General features: G+C 58.2%; 1 protein-coding gene across 5 annotated transcripts in view; it reads left to right on the top strand.

Moving 5' to 3' along the window:
* ACOT7 (acyl-CoA thioesterase 7) overlaps window positions 1–18,809 on the top strand; it is a 101,221-nt gene that overhangs the window by 25,137 nt on the left and 57,275 nt on the right. For all 5 annotated transcript variants that reach the window (XM_078452507.1, XM_078452503.1, XM_078452505.1 and 2 more), the window contains exons 2-3: window positions 7,423–7,540; window positions 14,013–14,169. In XM_078452507.1, coding sequence (XP_078308633.1) covers window positions 7,423–7,540; window positions 14,013–14,169 — 275 coding nt within the window. The remainder of the gene's footprint in view (window positions 1–7,422; window positions 7,541–14,012; window positions 14,170–18,809) is intronic.

An 18,809-nucleotide genomic window follows, 5' to 3' on the forward strand; every position in this document is an offset into this window, starting at 1 on the left:
GGGACCAAGGGGGAGAGAAGCCAGCGTTGCTTAGGGAGGCTGCGATGCCTGCATTGAGGAATGGGGCCAAGTCCAAAGGGCATAGCATCCGGGCTGAGGCCCCCCTCTGGTCCCATCTGGCCACAGCTCCAGAAGGGGCTAACAGAGACCATGCTTCTGCTTCGGCGAGGTGTGTCCCTAAAAGTGTTCAGGAAAGGAGCTGACGAGGCCTGTCTTAGGGAGAAAGCCAAGCTGTAAGAACCTGTGGGGTGGCTGGGGGTGGCGCTACCTGGGGGGGGTGGTGTCTGGTTGTGGTTGTGGAGTGGGAAGGGCTGTGGTGCCTGGACACATGGCTGTGGGATGCCCCGTGGCCAGAGTGGGCACCTGTGGCCTTGGGGCCTTTTCTCTGACCTGAAGGTGATAGATGGGTTTGACCAGACCCGGCACACGGCTCTCTTAGGGGGCACCCAGAACCCACTATGGGAGTCTGCGTCCTTAGTGGCCTTGGGGAGCAATGCTTTTGACCTCTTGGTCCAGGCGAGGCGTGGGGCAGGCTGCTGGCCGGGTGCACGCAGGGCCTAAGCACCCAGCTGACTGGAGGGGAATAGGGCGGATGGAGTGGGGGCCTCTGTCCATTCTGTGTCTCCCAGGCACTGGCTCACTCCCTGATTTGACACCTATTCATGGCACTTTGCTGTGTGCCCGGCCCGGTGCCAGCTGCTGGGGACACAGCAGTGAGCAGGATGGCCCCAGGCCATGTCCTACAGGAATAGTCCTCGGACCTCCCTGCAAATGGGGTCATTTCTACTCAGGATCAAGCACCGTCAGGGACAGCCAAGAGGCCGAAGGAGGTCTGCCGTCCCGCCAGGGCCCCCGTCAGGCGGTGTGGGCGGGGAAGGCTGTTGGGGAAGGTTTTCCGCCCAGATTCTGCCCTGACTCCCCCCTCCAGGTAGACATTTTGGGTGTGGTCAGCAGGCCCCCTTATCCCTTCAGGGGCCCTCTCGCCCGAGGACAGCCTTGCCACTTCCTGCCCCTGCCGGCCTCCCTCCCTGTGGAACCAGGCTCTGTGCTGTTGGTCAGTCTGGAGTTTTCCTTCTCTCTCTCTTCGTACAAACGTGGGAAGACTGGGGACAATGGTACCCGGACCTTTAGGCGTAATTTGTCTGCACTTCAGGGAGGCCGCTGGGAGCCGGGAGCGTGCTGGGCCTCTGGTGAGGGCTGTGTGTGAGTGAGCAGCGGGCCCAGCTTGCTCTGTCCTCACTCTACCCCTCGAGCACAAAACCTGCCAGAGTCGCCCTGCAGGTGAGGTGGACCGGTGCCCAGGAGCCAAGCCAGGATGACAGTTTTCAGGAAGGACTCTCTCAGGTGGCTTGCAGGCAGATTCATTCATTGGTGGTGGCCATCACCCTGCCTGATGGACGGAGGCTGTGCTCTGCCCAGTGTCCTGGCTGCGGGTTCCTGGGAAAGTGGCCTTGTGTGGAGGTGCCCTGGGACGCGGGGGTAATAATTACACATCCGGCCTCCTCTCCCAGGACTGCCACTGTCACACGTGCTCCTCGGCCACTCTGACGGCTTGCCTGGCACCCAGCGGGAGGGGAGACGGAAGGCCTGTCCCTGGCAGCCTGGCACCGGAGAGGGGAGGAGGCAGGTCTGTGTGGGGGTGGGGGTGCCAGCCAGGGGAGTGCCGGGGCTGGCAGAGCCAGTGGGTCACCTGGACCCTCGACCTCCAGGAGTTAGCTTCGGGGACAGGTGTCAGATGCCAGCCCCTCTGAGCAGGATGTGGGGCTCTGCACCAACTGTGACCTCTTGCTGTGAGTCTCCCTCTGGCCTGAGACCCTCCTCCCCTGTCTGCGTCTTGGGAGGCTCAGAAGGCTTGCAGGGGATCCAGGCCTGGGGCCCGGCCTCTGCTGAGAAAAGTCTGGGTGGGCGTTTGCCCTCTCCTTGGGCCCCCTAGAGGCTTCTCAGAGAGGCACCTGTGACTTCTTCATCTCAGAGACAGCAGCGGGAGGGCTCGAAGATGTACTTCTCCGCTGTCATTATTTGCAAAGCGAGGTTGCTATGACAGCTGGCCTTTGGTAGAGTCTTCGGATCAGATTGGGGAGGCAGCCTCTTCCTGGTTAGATTGGGCAGCCTGGTGTGGCGGGGAGTTGGGACGGTGCTTGTGGTGGGGAAGGGTGGGTGCTCTGGCTGCCGCTAGCCGCCTTGCTGCTCGGGAACTGGGATCTGGGGCAAACCAGCGGGTATAGCTTCCCAGATGAGCAGGTACCACAAAGTCACGCGCCGCCCCCTTCTCTTAGGGGCATCCATCTGGGGGCCCTTTGAAGGGGTCCGATGTAGAGGGGACGCGGCCCCTTCGTGTCCCTTCGAGGGACAGCTGTGCCTGGCCTGATTCTTGCTGAGTCGGATGTGAGGTGGTTAATGGGGCTGGGACGGGAAGTCCAGTCTCTGCGTGACACCTGGGGGCCTGGGGGCCTGGCAGGGTCAGACCCTGGGTTCCCAGAAGAGTGGGGCCGTGGAGCCGTGGGGCTCAGCGGTCTCCCTCCTGGCTGGAGCCCCAGGAATGATGGCAACTGTGTTTCTTTCTCTTGCCAGCCGGTTCCCTGGTTGGGCAGGGCTCTGCTGAGCGTCCTGCCTGCTCAGCCCCTGAAGGTTCTGCATTCTCAGGATCAGTGGGTGCTGGTCCGCTACCGCCTGGAGCCTTCTCCTGGTTCATTCCCCTGTCCCAGCCAAAGTGTGAGCCTGGGTGTTCGGTGTGATTGGCACCCCCGACCCCATGCCTGCTCTGGGACCTGAAAGAGCCCCAGGGACTTTTTCCTGGCCCAGCCACTTCTCCTCCCTTGCCTCTTGTAGGGGATGGGGGGTGGGGGGGGGGGGGCTCTGGGGCTGAAGGAACTTTCCTGGAACCTTCCTTGGCAGCAAATTAGAGGGGATAAGCAGTGTCACTTGGGCTTCTGGTTGGCAGAGGCCCCCATAGAAACATGAGGTTTCACATGTGCCATGGGCAAGGCCCGTGCCCACCCTGTGGGCACCAGGAATGGCACTCCCTATTCTTCCTTGTCTCCCTGCCAAGGCGACTGTTCCCTGCGCTGAGCACAAAGGAAGCTTGAAAGCTGCCGCTGTGGGTAAGGTCAGGGCAGAAGCTCCTGGGGGTTGTTCCTGCTCAGGACACCCATCATTGCCTCTCTATTTTGAGCCTCATTTAGAAAGGATGGGCCCGGGGACCTTCTGCACAGTCTGTGAGGTGTCCTTAGCCCTGGCTGCCCCGTGTGCCCCCACCTGAACCCCCCCCAGAGGCTCTGCTGGTCTTTGGTGCAGGTGGAAAATCCGGGAGACTTTATCTGTCCCGGAAATCTGGCTGTGCGCGGAGCCGGCCTTCTCCCTCAGAGAGCTATTCTAGCTTCCACCGTGGGAGACGGAAGCAGGCCTCTCCAGCCCAGTAACCATGGACTCCTGCAGCACTGTTACGTTGTAGCGCTGACGTGTTTGGGTGAGAATCAGGCTGACCGCAGCCCCCTGTGGTGCGGGCACCCCCTGGCCTGGGCTCCCCGGGCTGGGGAGGCCGCCACGCCCGCGGGTCCTGTGGGCTCGCCTGTCACTCCTGCTGTTTTCTGTGCATGGGGCAAAGCCCCCCTGAGTGTGAATGTGAGTGTCAGTGTCCTGCCAGGACAAATGACCACACATAGCGTGGCTTACAATAGAAATTTATGTTCTCACAGCCCGGAGGCCACAAGCCACAAGCCACAAGACAGATCCTGCTGTCGGCAGGGCCACACTCCCTCCGAGGGCCCGAGGGGAGGATCCTTCCTTGCCTCTTCCAGCTTCTGGTGGCTCCTGGCGTCCTGCATTTTTGGGCTTCTGGGTGTATCCCTCCAGTCTCTGCCTGCTCCCCGGCGTGTGTCCATTTCCCTCTTTTCAAAAGGGTGCTGTGCACACTCCATTAGGGCACACCCTAACGACCTCATCTTAACTTGATGACATTTGCAAAGACCCTGTTCTGTATTTAAAAAAAAATTTTTTAGGGGCGCCTGGGTGGCTCAGTCGGTTAAGCGTCCAACTTCTGCTCAGGTCATAATCTCGCGGTCCGTGAGTTCAAGCCCCACATCGGGCTCTGTGCTGACAGCTCAGAGCCTGGAGCCTGCTTCCAATTCTGTGTCTCGCTCTCTCTCTGTCCCTCCCCTGCTCACACTTTGTCTCTCTCTGTCTCAAAAATAAATTAAGAAACGTTAAAAAAAAAATCTTGGGGCGCCTGGGTGGCTCAGTCGGTTAAGCATCCGACTTCGGCTCAGGTCGTGATCTTGCGGTTTGTGAGTTCAAGCCCTGCGTCGGGCTCTGTGCTGACAGTTCAGAGCCTGGAGCCTGCTTCAGATTCTGTGTCTCCCTCTCTCTCTGACTCTCCCCTGTTCATGCTCTGCCTCTCTGTCTCAAAAATAAACATTAAAAAAAAAAAAATTTTTTTTAATGTTTATTTATTTTTGAGAGGGAGGGAGAGCGAGCACGAGCAGGGGAGGGGCAGAGGGAGAGGGAGACACAGAATCTGAAGCAGGCCCTAGGCTCTGAGCTGTCAGCACAGAACCCTACAAGGGGCTCAAACCCGTGAGCCGTGGGATCATTACCTGAGTCGAAGTCGACGCTTAACCGACTGAGCCACCAGGCACCCCCACTAAGACCCGTATCTAACTACGGCCCCATTCACAGGTTCCAGCGGCTAGAGCTTGAATGTATCTTTCGGGGGACACAGTTCAACCCAGTATAAAAGCTCTATGTGGGGCTAAGGAACAGGAGGACGGGGCTTGCCTTCAAGGTGTCTGCTGTGAGGCCGGCTACACGGAATGCAATGGGCAACAAACAGGTTTACTCACGTTTGGAAACATCCGTGGGACACATTCCTACAGCTGGAATTGCTGGGTCGGAGCCCGCCTGTGCCTTTGGAGTTTGGGAATGCCGGGCTGTCCTCCATGAGGTTGTGGCTACTTATTCCCGCCCCCATTCATGGATGAGTCCCTTTTCCTCCCAGACCGTAGGTCGGGTGTTGCTGGGACAGGTGGATCCAGGTAGGGTGGTAGGAAAGCCCTGGCTGATGCTCTGGTTTGGCCAGGGCGGTGGCTGATGATGACACAGAAGTTCCAGATGCCTGAGGGCTTCAAGTTCCTCACTAGTGAGGTGAGTCTTTATTCTTTAGATGAGAGAGGTGATTGAGGACTAGATTCCTGCTTAAGATGACTCTCCAGGCAGTGGGATGAGTGGCTGGTTAAGTGCAGGAGGAGATGGGCAGGTGCAGAGATGCCTCCCCGACCAGGTGCTGTGGTCAGTGCTGCTTGCTTCACCGGGTTTTCTTTACTTGTTTTTTTAATAGTGAAGAGGAAAGAGAAGCCCTTTTTATACCCATGGCTGCATTAAACCTGGGAAAACAGGGGCTCCTGGGTGGCTCGGTCAGTTATAAGTGTCTGATCTCACAGTTCATGAGTTCAAGCCCTGCGTTGGGCTCTGCACTGATGGTGTGGAGCCTGCTTGGGATTCTGTCTCCTTCCTTCTCTGTTCCTCTCCCGCTTGCTCTCTGTCTCTCAAAATAAATAAATTTAATAAACTTAAAAAAAAATGGGAAAACAAAAGCTTGAATGAGGGACCACATGTTCTCCTGGCTGCCCTCACTTGTGCCTGGGGAGGACCAGGGTGTGGGCAGGGAGAGCCCTGGGGAAGTGAACTGGGGAGGAAGGCCTTGACAGAGTGAATGGCCTTGAGCAGTGGGGGGGCATTGGGGACCCAGGGGACTCAGGGTAACTGCAGAGTGCTGGGTCAGGATCAGGTCCAGTGGAGGGAGGTTTATGTCTGAGTGGCCAGCTGGCCTGGGGAATTAGGTCGGTGCCTGGTGCAGGACCCAGGGTGACCAGGAAGGGTGGGGGACAGCAAGTGTCCCAGTGAGCTTTCGTGCCTCAAGCGTGTGGTCTGGAGCTCCTGGCATTTACTCCCAGTTGCCCAGGATCCTGGGGCAGCCCGATGTTGATGGTGTGGGGTTTCTGGGGACCCTCAGTCTGCAACTCCAGACACTATCTCCAGCCTCCTATCTCACAGGCTGCTTCCTTATCAGCCTCTGACTCAATGTCCCGCCGGATGTGAGCACTTCCTCCTCTGCCCTTCTCTCCCAGGTCGCACAGCATTGCTGTGGGTCAACCAACAGTGGCGGGCACAGCTGTGCTTTACAGACAGGCAAAGCGAGGCCCGAGGGGAAAGGCTGGATTCAAGTTTCCCCAGCGCTCTAGAGCCCAGGAGCTCAGCTCTCCCTGGCCAGCCCCTGCCCTACGGCAGCCTCTGTGGTACCTGTGCTCGCAGGAGGACCAGCTTCTCTGTGTGGAAATGACCGTCTGTCCTTCACGAAATTGCAAACAATTCCAAAGGAAAGAGGTTGATAACAATAGGGGTTTTTTTTAAGTTTTTAAAAACATTTAAATTTTTAATAAACATTTATTAACTTAAATAACATTTCAAGTTTTTAATAAACATTTTTTAAAGTTTATTTATTTTTGAGAGAGAGAGAGAGAGAGACAGAGCGCAAGTAAGGGAGGGGCAGACAGAGAGGGAGACACAGAATCCGAAGCAGGCTCCAGGCTCCGAGCTGTCAGCACAGAGCCTGACGTGGGGCCTGAACTCACAGGCTGTGAGATCATGACCTGAGCTGAAGTCAGACACTCAACCAATTGAGCCACCCCGGCGCCCCACGGTGATGGTTTGATGTGTGTACATTTTGCAAAACGATCACTGCAGTGAGTTTAGGTAACACACATCACCTGACAGATGTTTTTTCCCTGTGGCGAGAGCTTTCACTGCGGCAACTTTCATACAGTGCAGCGCTGTTAATGTTAGTCACCGTGCTGGGCGTTATGGCCCCAGGATTTATGTCTCTTATAGTGGAACTTTGTGCCTTTGTACCTAGAGCTGTGGCTTGTTTCCAGTTCTCAGGGCAGCCGGCCCCACTGGGACTCCTGATAGGGGGGGTCCTGTCCCGGGAATTTGTCCGCTGTCCAAGGGGGTCACAGCCTGTGTCCTCATGCTCATTCAGCCCTGCCCTGCTCATCCAACCCCAGGTCTTTGGGGAGCCTGGGAAGCAGGAAGGGCAGGAGTGCTGGGAACTCCCAACGGTCATGCCGCCACCTTGCTGTCTCTGCCAAAGGTCCCCGCTGTCACCCCTTGTCTGCTGGGTGCCTGTAGCTCTTGGGGACAACTTCCTGCTCTCTGCCCTCCTCCCTCCCGTGGAAACAGGACCCGGTGGCCTCTTGCCTGGGGCTGTCGGGTCAGCAGCCCACTGTGACCAAACTCATGGAAAGTTCTTTTTCCTTCTTTGGGAGCCATTGGTCTCTTTGGAGGACCTTCTCCTCACCCTGGGTGGTCACTGTTGATGAGTGACATCCTTCTCAGGAGCCTCATCCTGCTTCTCTCTCCTCTGCCTAGGATCATGAGGCCGGATGATGCCAATGTGGCTGGCAATGTCCACGGTGGAACCATCCTGAAGATGATCGAGGAGGCAGGGGCCATCATCAGCACCCGGCACTGTAACAGCCAGAATGGGGTAAGTGTCTGGGGCGGTCATGCAGGCTGCATGGAAGGTTCCAGGGCCCAGGAGGCCTGGCATCCCTCTGTATGCAGCACTGCACCACTCTTGGGTCAGGATAGGAGTTTGCTTGGCGTCTTCCCTTCCTTCATCCCCTGGGCCTTGGGGATTTCCAGAAGCCCTGGGTAGGTTTCTTGGTTTGGGGCCCAGCGAGGGAGGACAGGGGACAGCCAGAGACTGAGCTGAGAGCTGCCTTTAAACTCCTCCTCCTTAAAGTCTTGGTTTCTAAATCCCCACCCCCATCCCCAGCCTGGCCACACTGGGTCTGACCCCTCCTCTGCCCCATCCACCCCCTGGCGGGGGGGGGGAGCCAGGGCAAGTACCGAGCCAGCAAAGCCCTGACCGCCTGGGTTGAGGGCCGGGCTTTCTGCTTTTGGGACTTCAAGGCAGCTGGGGGCTTTGGGACATCACCTCTTACCGTCCCTCCAGCCCCAAGGGACCTGACCTTTCTTCCAGAGGCCTGCCAGCCACCTTGCTTGGGGAAGGGGGTCTGTCTTGTGCCACGCTGCCACCTGGGGGTCAGCAGAGATGCGGCACCACAGGAAGCTGTGGCCTTTGTGTCCCTGTGTCCTGTGACCTGTGTCCCCATGGGCCTCTGCCAGCCACCTGCTGTGATGATAGGAATGCTGGAGGGGGCGGGGGTGGCTCGAGGAGAATACGACAGCAACACCTGTGTGTGCGTGTGCGTGTGCGTGTGATAAACCAGGCCGGGGTGAATGTGTTACTTACTGGGTGGACATTGACACCCAGGAGGAGCTGGGTGTGAAGGAGGAGCTCGTCTGCCTGGCCAGGACTCTGGACTTGTTCAGGAGCCCTTGGAGTTCTGGGGCAAACCCAGCAGTGTCCAGAGCACGCCCTCTGCTGGCCGTGGGGAGGGTGGGCCTGAGCCTGTGGGGCCTGGGGGCTGAGAGAGACAGTGAGGGTCCCCCTCGGGCCTGGCGGGAGAGGCTGGACACTGGGAAGGAGAACCTCAGGGTAGGGGAGAGGAGGAGGGGGGCCTTGGGAGGCCACGTGGGTGGTGAGGGCCTGTGTAACTGCTGTCAGTAAGTGCTTAATGTTCTGCAAAGCTGTGAAGTGCTCCCACTCATAATCCTCGCCACGCCCCGTTGTCCCCATTGCACAAGTGAGGACGTAGAGAAGAGGTCGCCTACTTGCCCGAGGCTGCGTGGGGGAGTGTGGGTAGGTCTGGACCACGAATCTGCCTCAAACCTGTGCTTTGAGCCTCCGCTTCTCCTCTTGCGCTCCCTGGAGGGAGCCTGGGCGCAGGAAGGACAGTTGTGACGCGTTGGCTTGGAGAGGCCTCTGGACTGGCGGACCCAGGATAGGGGTGTAGAAGTTCCAGGTTCAGGGGGGCATGTGAGCCCCAGGCAGCTCCAGGTAGATGCTGGCACGGGTGCTGATGCTGATCTCTGAGAGGCTTCTCTGGGGCTCTGAGTCGGGGAGGGCACCCCCACCCCACTCGCCTCAAGACCTCATCCGGTCTGTGCCTTTAGTACCGTCATGTAGGCCCGGGGCTCTGTTTCCAGCCGGGCCTCTTGTGGCTCCACCTGGATGCTTAACTGGCCCCTTGACCTTCACAAGGCCAAAAAGACACCCTGGGCCTTTCCCCAGGCCGCTCCTCCCACAGCCTCCCTCTCCTCCGTAAACGACCTCTGCGGCATTCAGTTACTTACACCCATTGACTCCCTTCTCACTGGCAGCTGATCCTGTTGGCTCTGCCTGCTGGGTGGTTCCAGATCTGAGCACCGGCCAGTTCCTGGGTCTCCTCTACCGTGCCTTCCTCTCAACACTCGCCGGGGCCACACTGGCCCTCCTGCGGCTGTGTGAACTGGCCAGTGTGTTCTTACCCCTGGGCCTTTGCACTGCCTCTTCCCTCTGCCAGGGCTATTCTTCCTCCAGATATCTGCATGACTCGCCCCTCCTTCCAGTCTCTGTAAATACGACCTCCATCCAGGCCTTTCCTGATGACCAGCTCCCTCCTTGCTCCCAGGTATTCCTGGAACACTGTGTTTTGCTCCTGTATCTTTGGTATGCTTGCCCCCTTTTGCACCCCGTTAGAGTGTAAGCCCCGCGAAGGGAGGGACTTTTTGTTTGTCGGGTCCCTGCCGGATGCTCAACATCTGGGCAGAGGCCTGGAAAACTGTGGGCTCCCGCTGGCTGTCTGCTCATTGCCAGAAGCGTCTGTGGAGTGGTCACCCAATGAGAGCCTCCGTTTCATAGGCGCTTATGCGCCAGTGATCACCCTGGGTGCTTGACCTTCTTTTCTTTGTGGAATCTTCCCAACCATCTTCTTAACCCCACTTTGTAGGTGAGGAGCGGAGGCCTAGAAAAGTTATATGGTCTCCTGAAGGTCACAGAGAGCCGCGTCCTTGAGGCTGGCATCGGCAGGGGGCAGCCTGAGTGGGTGTAGGGGCAGGTGTGGCTCACACAACAGCAGTGATAAGAGCTAACCCTTTCTGGACCCACTCGCTCACACGTTTGATCCCCACCGGCCCATGAGAGGGGCAGCTCCCCCCTCTCTCCACATATCATCCCCTTGAATCCTGGCAGCAGTGTGCCGGCACCATTTCTTTCTGTATTTCACAAGGTCAAGAGCTAATGAGTGACAGAGCTGGGAGTTGAGCCCAGGGCCCAGCGCTATTCTTTCTGGCCCTGCTTCTGAAGCTGCTCTCCTGGCCCAAAGTCTTGTGGTCACTCAGGAGCCCAGCCCCTGTGGTTTTCTGGGTATCTGAGCCCAACAGGCGGTGTGATGCCGGCCACCTTTGGGAGTGTGGCAGAGGGCAACTTCCTGGGGGTACATGCTAATCAGATTGTTCATGGCTGCTTCCCAGGGTGGGGCTGCCTCTCCCTCTCTCAGCAGGGAGTTACAGGGGTGCGTGCAGTTTGGAGAACCTCGTACTGAATACAGGTATTCATCTGTCCGTATTCTCAATGTTTGGGTCATGCCTGTTTTTTATGGAATGCCTGAGGCGGGCCCAGTGCCCTGCTAGGTCCCTGGACAGCAGCTCCCAGTCAAGTTGCCCCTGCCCTGGGTCCAGCCTGGCATAGAGTCCCCAGGCAGCACACCTGTCTCTTAGGCTGCCCTCCCTGCCCCGGTAAGACTCCTGAGTGGCTGCCCCATAAACATTTGTTCTGTCCTTTGGAACCGAGCTTAGGATTCATAACGAGTGGCCTTCCAACCCAGAAGAGCAGATCTGAGGCCACTGTCAGGCGTCCTGTCGGCCGAGGTGTCCTGTGCCAGGTGTGTGTTGAAAGCATTCCTGACTGCCTTTCTGTAGCCTCCTGGGCCACTCTGCCAGTGTTCCGGTTCATGGAAGGGAACATAAATGCCCCCTGCCGAAAGTTCACTCGGCCCTGAAGCGTGTGGACTAAACGTGAGCCCATCTGCGCGTCCCCTCTGTGTCTCCCACAGACTCCTGGACCTGCTCCTCACCTGGCCCTGCAGGCCCTGCTGACCTGCGTTTGCACCTTCTGCTGTGCTCCCCCACCCCGCCCCTGCACAGTCCAGCCTGCCCTCCCCTCCGCCTGGACTGGACACACTCCATACCTGCCTCGAGTTCTTGCCTCAGCTCAGATGTGCCCTCTGTGGGGAGGCCGCCTCCACCCCTACCCCATCCCATGCTGCCCTCTTCAGAGCACCTGCCACTGTGAGGCATTGCCCTGTTTGTCATCCGAACCCAGGCCGAGGGCAGGTGCTCTGACTTACTCCCCCGAAAGGCGCTCGAGGCGCAGCCTGGCTCCGTGCGTCAGAGCCCGCCTGGTCTGCGGTCTCAGTTGCCCTGGTTTACCCGCGGTCTAGAAGCAGATGACCCTTCCTCTGATGCACCGTCAGATATCGGCCTAACGCTGTGTCACCTGCCCATGTCACTCACCTCCTGCAGCTGTCACATAGGCATTTTCTCATCTCACATGGTCCCAGGAAGAAGTACACTAAGAGAGAGAGAGAGAGAGACCATGTTCACATGGCTTCTACTACAGCATGTTGTTATAGTTGGTATTATTCGTTAGTGTGCCTAACTTAGAACTTTGTCGTAGGTGTGTATGTAGGGGAGAAATGGTATCTATAGGGTTCGGGACTACCCGTGGTGTCAGGCTCCAGTGAGGGTCTTGGAAGGAATCCCCCGTGGACCGGGGGCGGGGGGGCCTGTACTGTGAATGAAGGAATGCTTTTGTGGCCGTGGGAAAGCTCAGGTCCATCCGAGGCTTAGACGTGGACAGATGTGAGAGTAAGCTGCATTTCCATTAGAAATTATTAATACATATGCATACACGTTACCCGCGTGTGAGCGTAGCCATGCCAAAGCTCAGCCACTCTCCAGTGAAGATACCTGGGTCTCGCAGACAGCGCTCGGATGACCCCAACAAGCGGCCCAGAGGCAGGGCCTTGGTTTCTGTCCTGCTCCGCTTAGCGCGTGTCTTTCCAGCTTTCTACCAGTGGGTGGTGCTGCAGCCACAGAAGCCTCCTTCCGGGTGTCCGTGCGATTTAGGGGGCGAGGGCAGATCAGAGTGGCCCCAGCTTAGCCCCAGGACCTTTCCCATCACCCTGGTCCCCTGTCTTGCTGACACCTGCCTCTGGCACGTTTACAGGAACAGACACCGGAGGAACCCCCGACCCCCGTGTTCCTGAGACTCACCTGGGAGGGGTGAAGGTGGAGGTTCCCTGACCGTCCCTCCAAAAGAGGCAGGTCCTGTGGGTTGAGGTGGGGCAGGGAGTCTGCACGTTTGCGAGGCAGCAGGCGGGTTCTGGCTCGGGTGCCGCGGGTGGTGTTGCCAGGGCTCAAAGTGACCGTTACCTACAAGTGTGGTATGGCCCACCCTGGGACGGGGGGCGCTGTGAGGAGCAACCGGGAAAGCGAGTCCCAGAGCGGGCAGGCCCTGAGGGCCAGGCTGTCAAAGTGAGCCCCATCTCACACTCCCTGCTCCCCGCCCGGCCTGGGGCAGCCAGACGTGTGCTCAGCGTTCCAGAAGAGATGATTGGTTTCCGGCAGGAAGCGGTAGAGGGTGCAGTGAGGGTCTGAAGTCCCCCTCTTCAAACACCTGCGACCTTCGTGTCGTTCCGTTAGCACCGACGAGAAGTGAGCAGTCCTCCGTGCCAGCGCCAGGAGGCGCTGAGGCCGCGTCACACGCTGCTGTCCTCTTGAGAAGTACTCTGGGAGCAGGCACCAAGGTGTCTGTCCCTTGGGTCTGGGCAACAGTCCCCGGTACTGAAAATGACCTAAGGGAATCCATCACAGGACTGTTTATAAGAAGAAGTACTTAGTGGGGGGTGGGTGTGGGGGGTCGGAGGGCGGTGCCTCGGTGGTTCCAGTCAGTGAAGCTAAGCGTCTCTTGATTCTGGCTCAGGTTGTGATCTCTTGGTTCGTGAGTTTGAGCCCCGCAGAACCTGTTTGGGGTTCTTTCTCTTTCCCTTTCTTCCTGCCCCTCCCCAACTTGTGTTCTCTCTCTCTCTCTCTCAAATAAATAAACTTTAAAAAAATAAAGACTTCATTGGAGAAGAGTGAATTTAAACAAACAAACCAACAAACAATTGGTGTTGACCCAAATCTCTAACAACAGAGGAAAGAATATTCCATTCTATCCAGCCATAAACATACTTTTGCAGTGACATGGCGGGAAATACCAGTCACGGGCAGTGCCGTGCACACGAATGAGGAAGTCTGTCACGTTTGATAGAGAACGAGCCCCACAGTAGTCTGTCGCGTGCCCTCCGGATGGCACTCCAGGTGTGGGTGTATTCTGTGGCCGTGATGATCCATTACCCTGGGGTGTCCTGGGTGGCTAGGGACAGGTGACGTTAGGCAGCCCTGGTGCCCTGTATACCCTTTTGAATTTTGAGTTCTGCGAAGGGGGTGCCTATCTGAAGGATAAATAAAACTTAAAGAATAGTGATTGCAGGGCCCTGGTTGTAACGCAGCCAGGTTCTTTTCCCTTGTGTTGAGTGAAAAAAGGCAGTTTGTGGACACGCATGTTTGTTTTCGCATGACCGTATAAGACTAACCGCACACGAACCAGTGAGATCCCATTCTTAAGGAGAAGAGCCTGGGAGGGAGGATCTCAAAATAGAAAACTGGCTCCTCTTCGGATGGATGGGAGGAGTGATCTTCCCTCTCCTGTCTACTTCGCTGTATTTCCCAAATGTTCCATAAGGAGTATATCTTTTTTTACCTTTCATTATGCAAGTAATACACGTCTTTTGTAGAAAAATTAGAAAAAAGAAACAAGCCACTCATAACCGTCACCACTCAGAGAATCCCGTTAGCGATCGCTTTGGAGTGTTTGTTCCCCTCGGGCATTCCCGCGTCCCCTGTGGTTTTGCAGTTCGGAATGTGGTGCTGCTTTCCCAGTGGGGGAAAAAAGGAAGGCCGTTTTCAGGAGCGTCTCCAGGGTGGGGACTTGCCCTGCGGGTAACCTGTCTCTGGTCCCTCTGCAGGAGCGCTGCGTGGCCGCCCTGGCCCGGGTCGAGCGCACCGACTTCCTGTCGCCCATGTGCATCGGGGAGGTGGCGCACGTCAGCGCGGAGATCACCTATACCTCCAAGCACTCCGTGGAAGTCCAGGTCAACGTGATGTCTGAAAACATCCTCACAGGTAACTTCCGCATCGCGTCTCACCAGCGGTGACAGCACGGCGGCGGCCGCAGCTCACATGCATGGAGGGCTGACCCTGCAGCAGGGGCCGGTCCTGACGCTGTCTGTGAATGACCTCCCTTAATTCCCACCCTGCCATCCTCGTTTCGCAGACAGGAAGGGGTTAAGCAGCGAGACCCCGGGAGCGCGTGCCTGGACCAGGATTCGAGCTCTGGCTCTGGGGGTGCAGCCACCGCCCATCCTGCCTTCCGGGGGTGGTGGCCTAGTGACTGCTCCTCGGGCGGGGGGCTGGGAGGGCACAGGCCCTTCCCCCCTCCCTTCCTAAGCCTTCCTAAGTGAAGGTGGTGCCCCGCGCCCGCCCCAGGCCCTGCATACCAGGCTTAGGCTGAAAGCTCACTGGGCCAACCTTTGACTCTGGTTTGATCTGAATATTCTCTTTCTCAGGGTGGTAACCATGGAAACCCCTTTTCATCCTCCCACTGGGCTCTGCAGGGGAGCGTGGCTCTGGTTTGCACCCGCTGCTGCTTTTTATAACCAGGCTGCTGACGACGAAGGCAGGGCCTTTTGTCCCCTTGCTGCCCCCTCCCTGTCCCAGACCACCCTGTCCTCCCGCGCGGAGGACAGTCCACGCTGGTTCTGAAGGCAGGAGCTGCCTGGGTCCTGATGCCCCCCTCGCCCCTTCCTCGGCCATCCCCGCAGGGTGCTGTGCTCAGAGAGCTTTAAGGGGCGCAGGCTTCTCCCTTCCCTGGGCCCAGAGCACAGTTGTCCATCTGGAACATCCCGGTGACCCCGGCAGGCCCAGCCATGGCCCAGTGAAGGGTGCAGCGCGAGGCCTGGGATCAGGGAGCGGCCAGCACCCCTGTGCCCCGTGTTTGTGGCCTAAAGCCTGTTGCAACTCTGGCATTAGAGGGACGTGGGATGCCTCAGGTGATGGCACAGAAAGGGGTACCTAGGTACTGTCTTCTCACAGTAGGGCCTTGGGGTGTCTGTCATCACTCCCTGTGGCCTGTCCCTCTGTGGCCCAGGCTGTCTCTCCTGGGCAGTGCTGGGCATTGTCGGGGGACGTCACTGCCTCAGCTGCTCTCTGTCCTCATGCTTCCTTGTCGATGGCAGTCCCAGCAGTGCTGCTGTTCATCGTGATGGTCAGTGTCTCCGAGCCAGGGACCAAAAATGGGGGAGGGGCATGCCTTCCGGATTTCTGTCATCGAAGCCCCCTTTCTGGCATGTCCCAAGCTGTGGCCCAGGAGGAAGCCCTGGGGAACAGAATCGCTGTTGGCGAATGGGGAAGAGGCCGGGGGACAGAGGCGCTCTTGACTTTGAAAGTGGAGCTTACCTCCCTGGCATCAGACCCCCGGCATGGTGCCTCTCAAGGGGACATCGTTGGTTGTCACAATTGGAGCAAAGCTACTGGCATCCAGTGTGGGGAGGCCAGGGGTACGCGGGATGGTCTCCACCACGAAGGGTGATGCAGTGTCCTTGCGCCGAGGCAGAGAAACCCAGCCCTGGATCGAGAACCTCTGAGGGAAACGGCCGTGTCTTCCTCTCCCGGGCACTTTCCTTGTCTCCAAGCAAATGTGGAGCTGACAACCAGGGGGCAGAGAACAAGGGAGTGAACGAACCACCAAACCCGCAGAGGCTGCCGGGGAGATTTGTGTTTGTGTAGAGATGGGAAGCTGACGGAGGGTTTTGTCTAGAACGACACGCTCTGCCTGACTTCCGAGGGGTCCCTCCCACGGGGGGGGCTGGAGGCTCTCGCCTGGGGCGGCGCTGGCAGGATAGCAGCCCCCCCCACCAGTGAGGACGCACCTCCCCGGGCCCCTGGGCCCCCGTGGCCTCGTCTCTGCTCCTTCCCTGCAGGGTGGGCACTTGGGGCCTCATCTGCCCTGTGCAGAAGGGCACTGGCGGCGAGGAGAGGGCTGCATGTGTCCAGCTTGCAGGACGGAGGGGCAGGCTTGCTGATCCCACTGTGTTCTGAGAAGACACAGGCTCGGGAGAAGCAAGGGACGGGCCCCTGGCCCAGGTGTCCCCACTCCTGACCTCAGGCCTCCCCTGTAACACGGGAAGGGGTCAGTCACGCCTGGAGCCCTGAGGCCGCGGTTTCTCCACACGGCTTGGTCACCTTGCCCCAGAACGTCCTGCTGCCTCCTTTCTTGTTCCGTGACTTCTGGTCTCTCTCTCATTTCTTTTCTTTCTTGCTTTCTTTTTTTTTGGAATGTTTATTTTGAGAGACAGAGCACACACAAGCGCGGGAGGGGCAGAGAGCGAGGGAGACACCGAATCCGAAGCAGGCTGCATGCTCTGAGCCATCAGCACGGAGCTGAATGTGGGGCTCGAACCCATGAACCGTGAGATCATGACCTGAGCCGAAGTCAGATGCTCAACGACGTAGCTACCCAGGCGCCCCCTCTCTCTCATTTCTGGCTCTCTTTCTCCAATTGCCACGTCTGTGCATCCCTCTCTCTGTCTTTCCGTGTTTGGATCCGTGTGTCTCTCTCTTGTTCTAGGGCCCTGTGTCCCCCGAGGCCTCCCGCTCTGTCTTAACGTGTGTCTGTCTGTCCACATGACTAGGAGGGGAGGGCAGGGCTCGGCCGCCTTGTCCGTGCACTTGTGGCACCCCCCTCCAGCAGTGTGTGGCCCAGCAGACCCAGGGGGATTCTGACGGCAGAGGGAACTGAGACCCCAGCAGGCAGAGGTCCCCTGTCTTGTGGGTCCCCCTCCTTCGGGGGCTGTGCAGCCTGTCAGGAGGCAGCCGAGCGAGCACTGACCGAGGCAGACAACCAGCAAACCTTCGCCTTCGAGAAGGCTCATTCATCTCCGGCAACTGTCAAAATATTAAGCTAACTGGGGTGTGATTGGTGCAAACGCTCCAGAAAATAGCTGGGAGCCCTTAAGATTTTCAAATAGGTGTTTTTAATCCTGCAACTGTCTTTTGATGGTTTTATTAAATGATGGAGAAAGTGCAATTAGCATGTTTTGCCTCATTTGCCCTGCAGTGTTCGTTTAGGTCCAGAGGCCGGCCACTGCGGGTTTCCATGGAAACCAGTTTGTCAGGCCGGCTCCAGCAGAGTCAGACAGGAAATCTTTATTCCCCAAAGCAGGTTGTCAGATTTACTCTCAGTCAAAGCGCAGTGAAAATAGTTTCCATGTGATTTGCCTGTGGTTCCCGTGTCGTGCTGATGGTACCGTCGTGTCGGGGCCAGGCGTCAGGACCAGGCCCGGGGACCTCGGGCTCACCCTCCTCCTACGTGACCGCGGGGCTCGGCCTGGTCCTGAGGGCTGTGTGTAGAGGAGGAGACCAGAGCCCCCGGCCCCCTTTGGGAAGGCAGGTCAGAAAGAACTGAGGCGAAGGGAGCTCTAAGAGGGGCTTCAGAGAGCAGGCCTCACTGCCCCGTGTCTGCTACACTTGCTTCCTGCAGATGTACCTACCGGTCTCCATGTTGGGGATCTTCCATGTTGAGAAGCTACTCTTTGAAGGCATCCTTGCCAATAGTTCCCTGAAATTACTGGGATCCCGGAGGCCTGCCTGGGTCTGAGTGGCACCGAGTTGCTGTGGGACCCTAGGTAAATCCCTTGACCCCTCTGGGCTCCGGGGTCCTCCAGTACAGGTGAGGGGGAGTGGACTAAGTGACTCTCGACTTTTCTGGTCCAGGGTTCTCAGCCCAGACAGGCCTCTGTGGTAGCCCCATCGAGGGTTCTGTTCCCTGTCGTTCCGCCCAGAGTGGGAGTCAGTGGCCCACTGACTGTCTCTCAGCACTCCACTCTGAAGTTTCTGGATGGGAGCTCTGAGTCAGCAGTGAATCCAAGCGTCCAGTGTGAAGGACCAGCCTCACCTGGCTGGCTGTGCACCTGTGCCAGGGTCTGTGGCCTGGCCAGCCCCCCCCCCCCCACCGGCCTCCTACATGTGCCCTGGCTCGGTGACTCCCCGAGCCTCCTGCCCACGTGCCGCTGTCCTTCTGGCCCCTGTGTGGCGGGAGCTCTTCTCAGTGGTGTTGAGGCAGGTGGATGTCCCCTTGCTGAGCACTGTGGTGTGAAGCTTCTCAGCAGAGCGTGCTTGACCAGAAGTTCAGGGTCTGCCGGACCTGTTTGCGGGAACCCGAGCTCGGCCTGGGCTGAGTCCCCTGGCTTTGTCCCCTCTTCTCCGGGAGGTGCTGAGTGAGGGCCCCACCTGAGGCTGCTCAGGCTTCTGGGCGTGTTGGGGACCAAACTTCCCTTCCATCAAATACCCGCAAGGAGGCAGTGCCTGCAGGTGGCGCCCTCTGTGTCAGCAAATGCTGGAAAGCCGGGACCCCCCCCCAGGCTCAAGGTGTGTGAACTGAAGCCTCTCCAGCACCCTCCAGAGGGCAGCATTGTGGTGGGGATGGTGCTGGCTTCCGGTGCTCCAGCCCCCGCTCGCACCTTGTGGCTAAAAAAGGCTTTGGGTGGGCGCCTGGGTGGCTCGGTCAGTTGAGCATCAAACTTGGGCTCAGGTCATGATCTCACGGTTCGTGGGTTCGAGGCCCACATCGCGCCCTGTGCTGACAGCTCAGAGCCTGGAACCTGCTTCGGATTCTGTGTCTCCCTCTCTTTCAGCCCCTCCCCTGCTCACACTCTGTCTCTCTCTCTCAAAAATAAATACAAACGTTAAAATTTTTTTCAAAAAGG

This window comes from Panthera onca, chromosome C1, assembly GCF_046562875.1.
Source record: "Panthera onca isolate mPanOnc1 chromosome C1, mPanOnc1 haplotype 2, whole genome shotgun sequence".
Classification (NCBI taxonomy): domain Eukaryota; kingdom Metazoa; phylum Chordata; class Mammalia; order Carnivora; family Felidae; genus Panthera; species Panthera onca.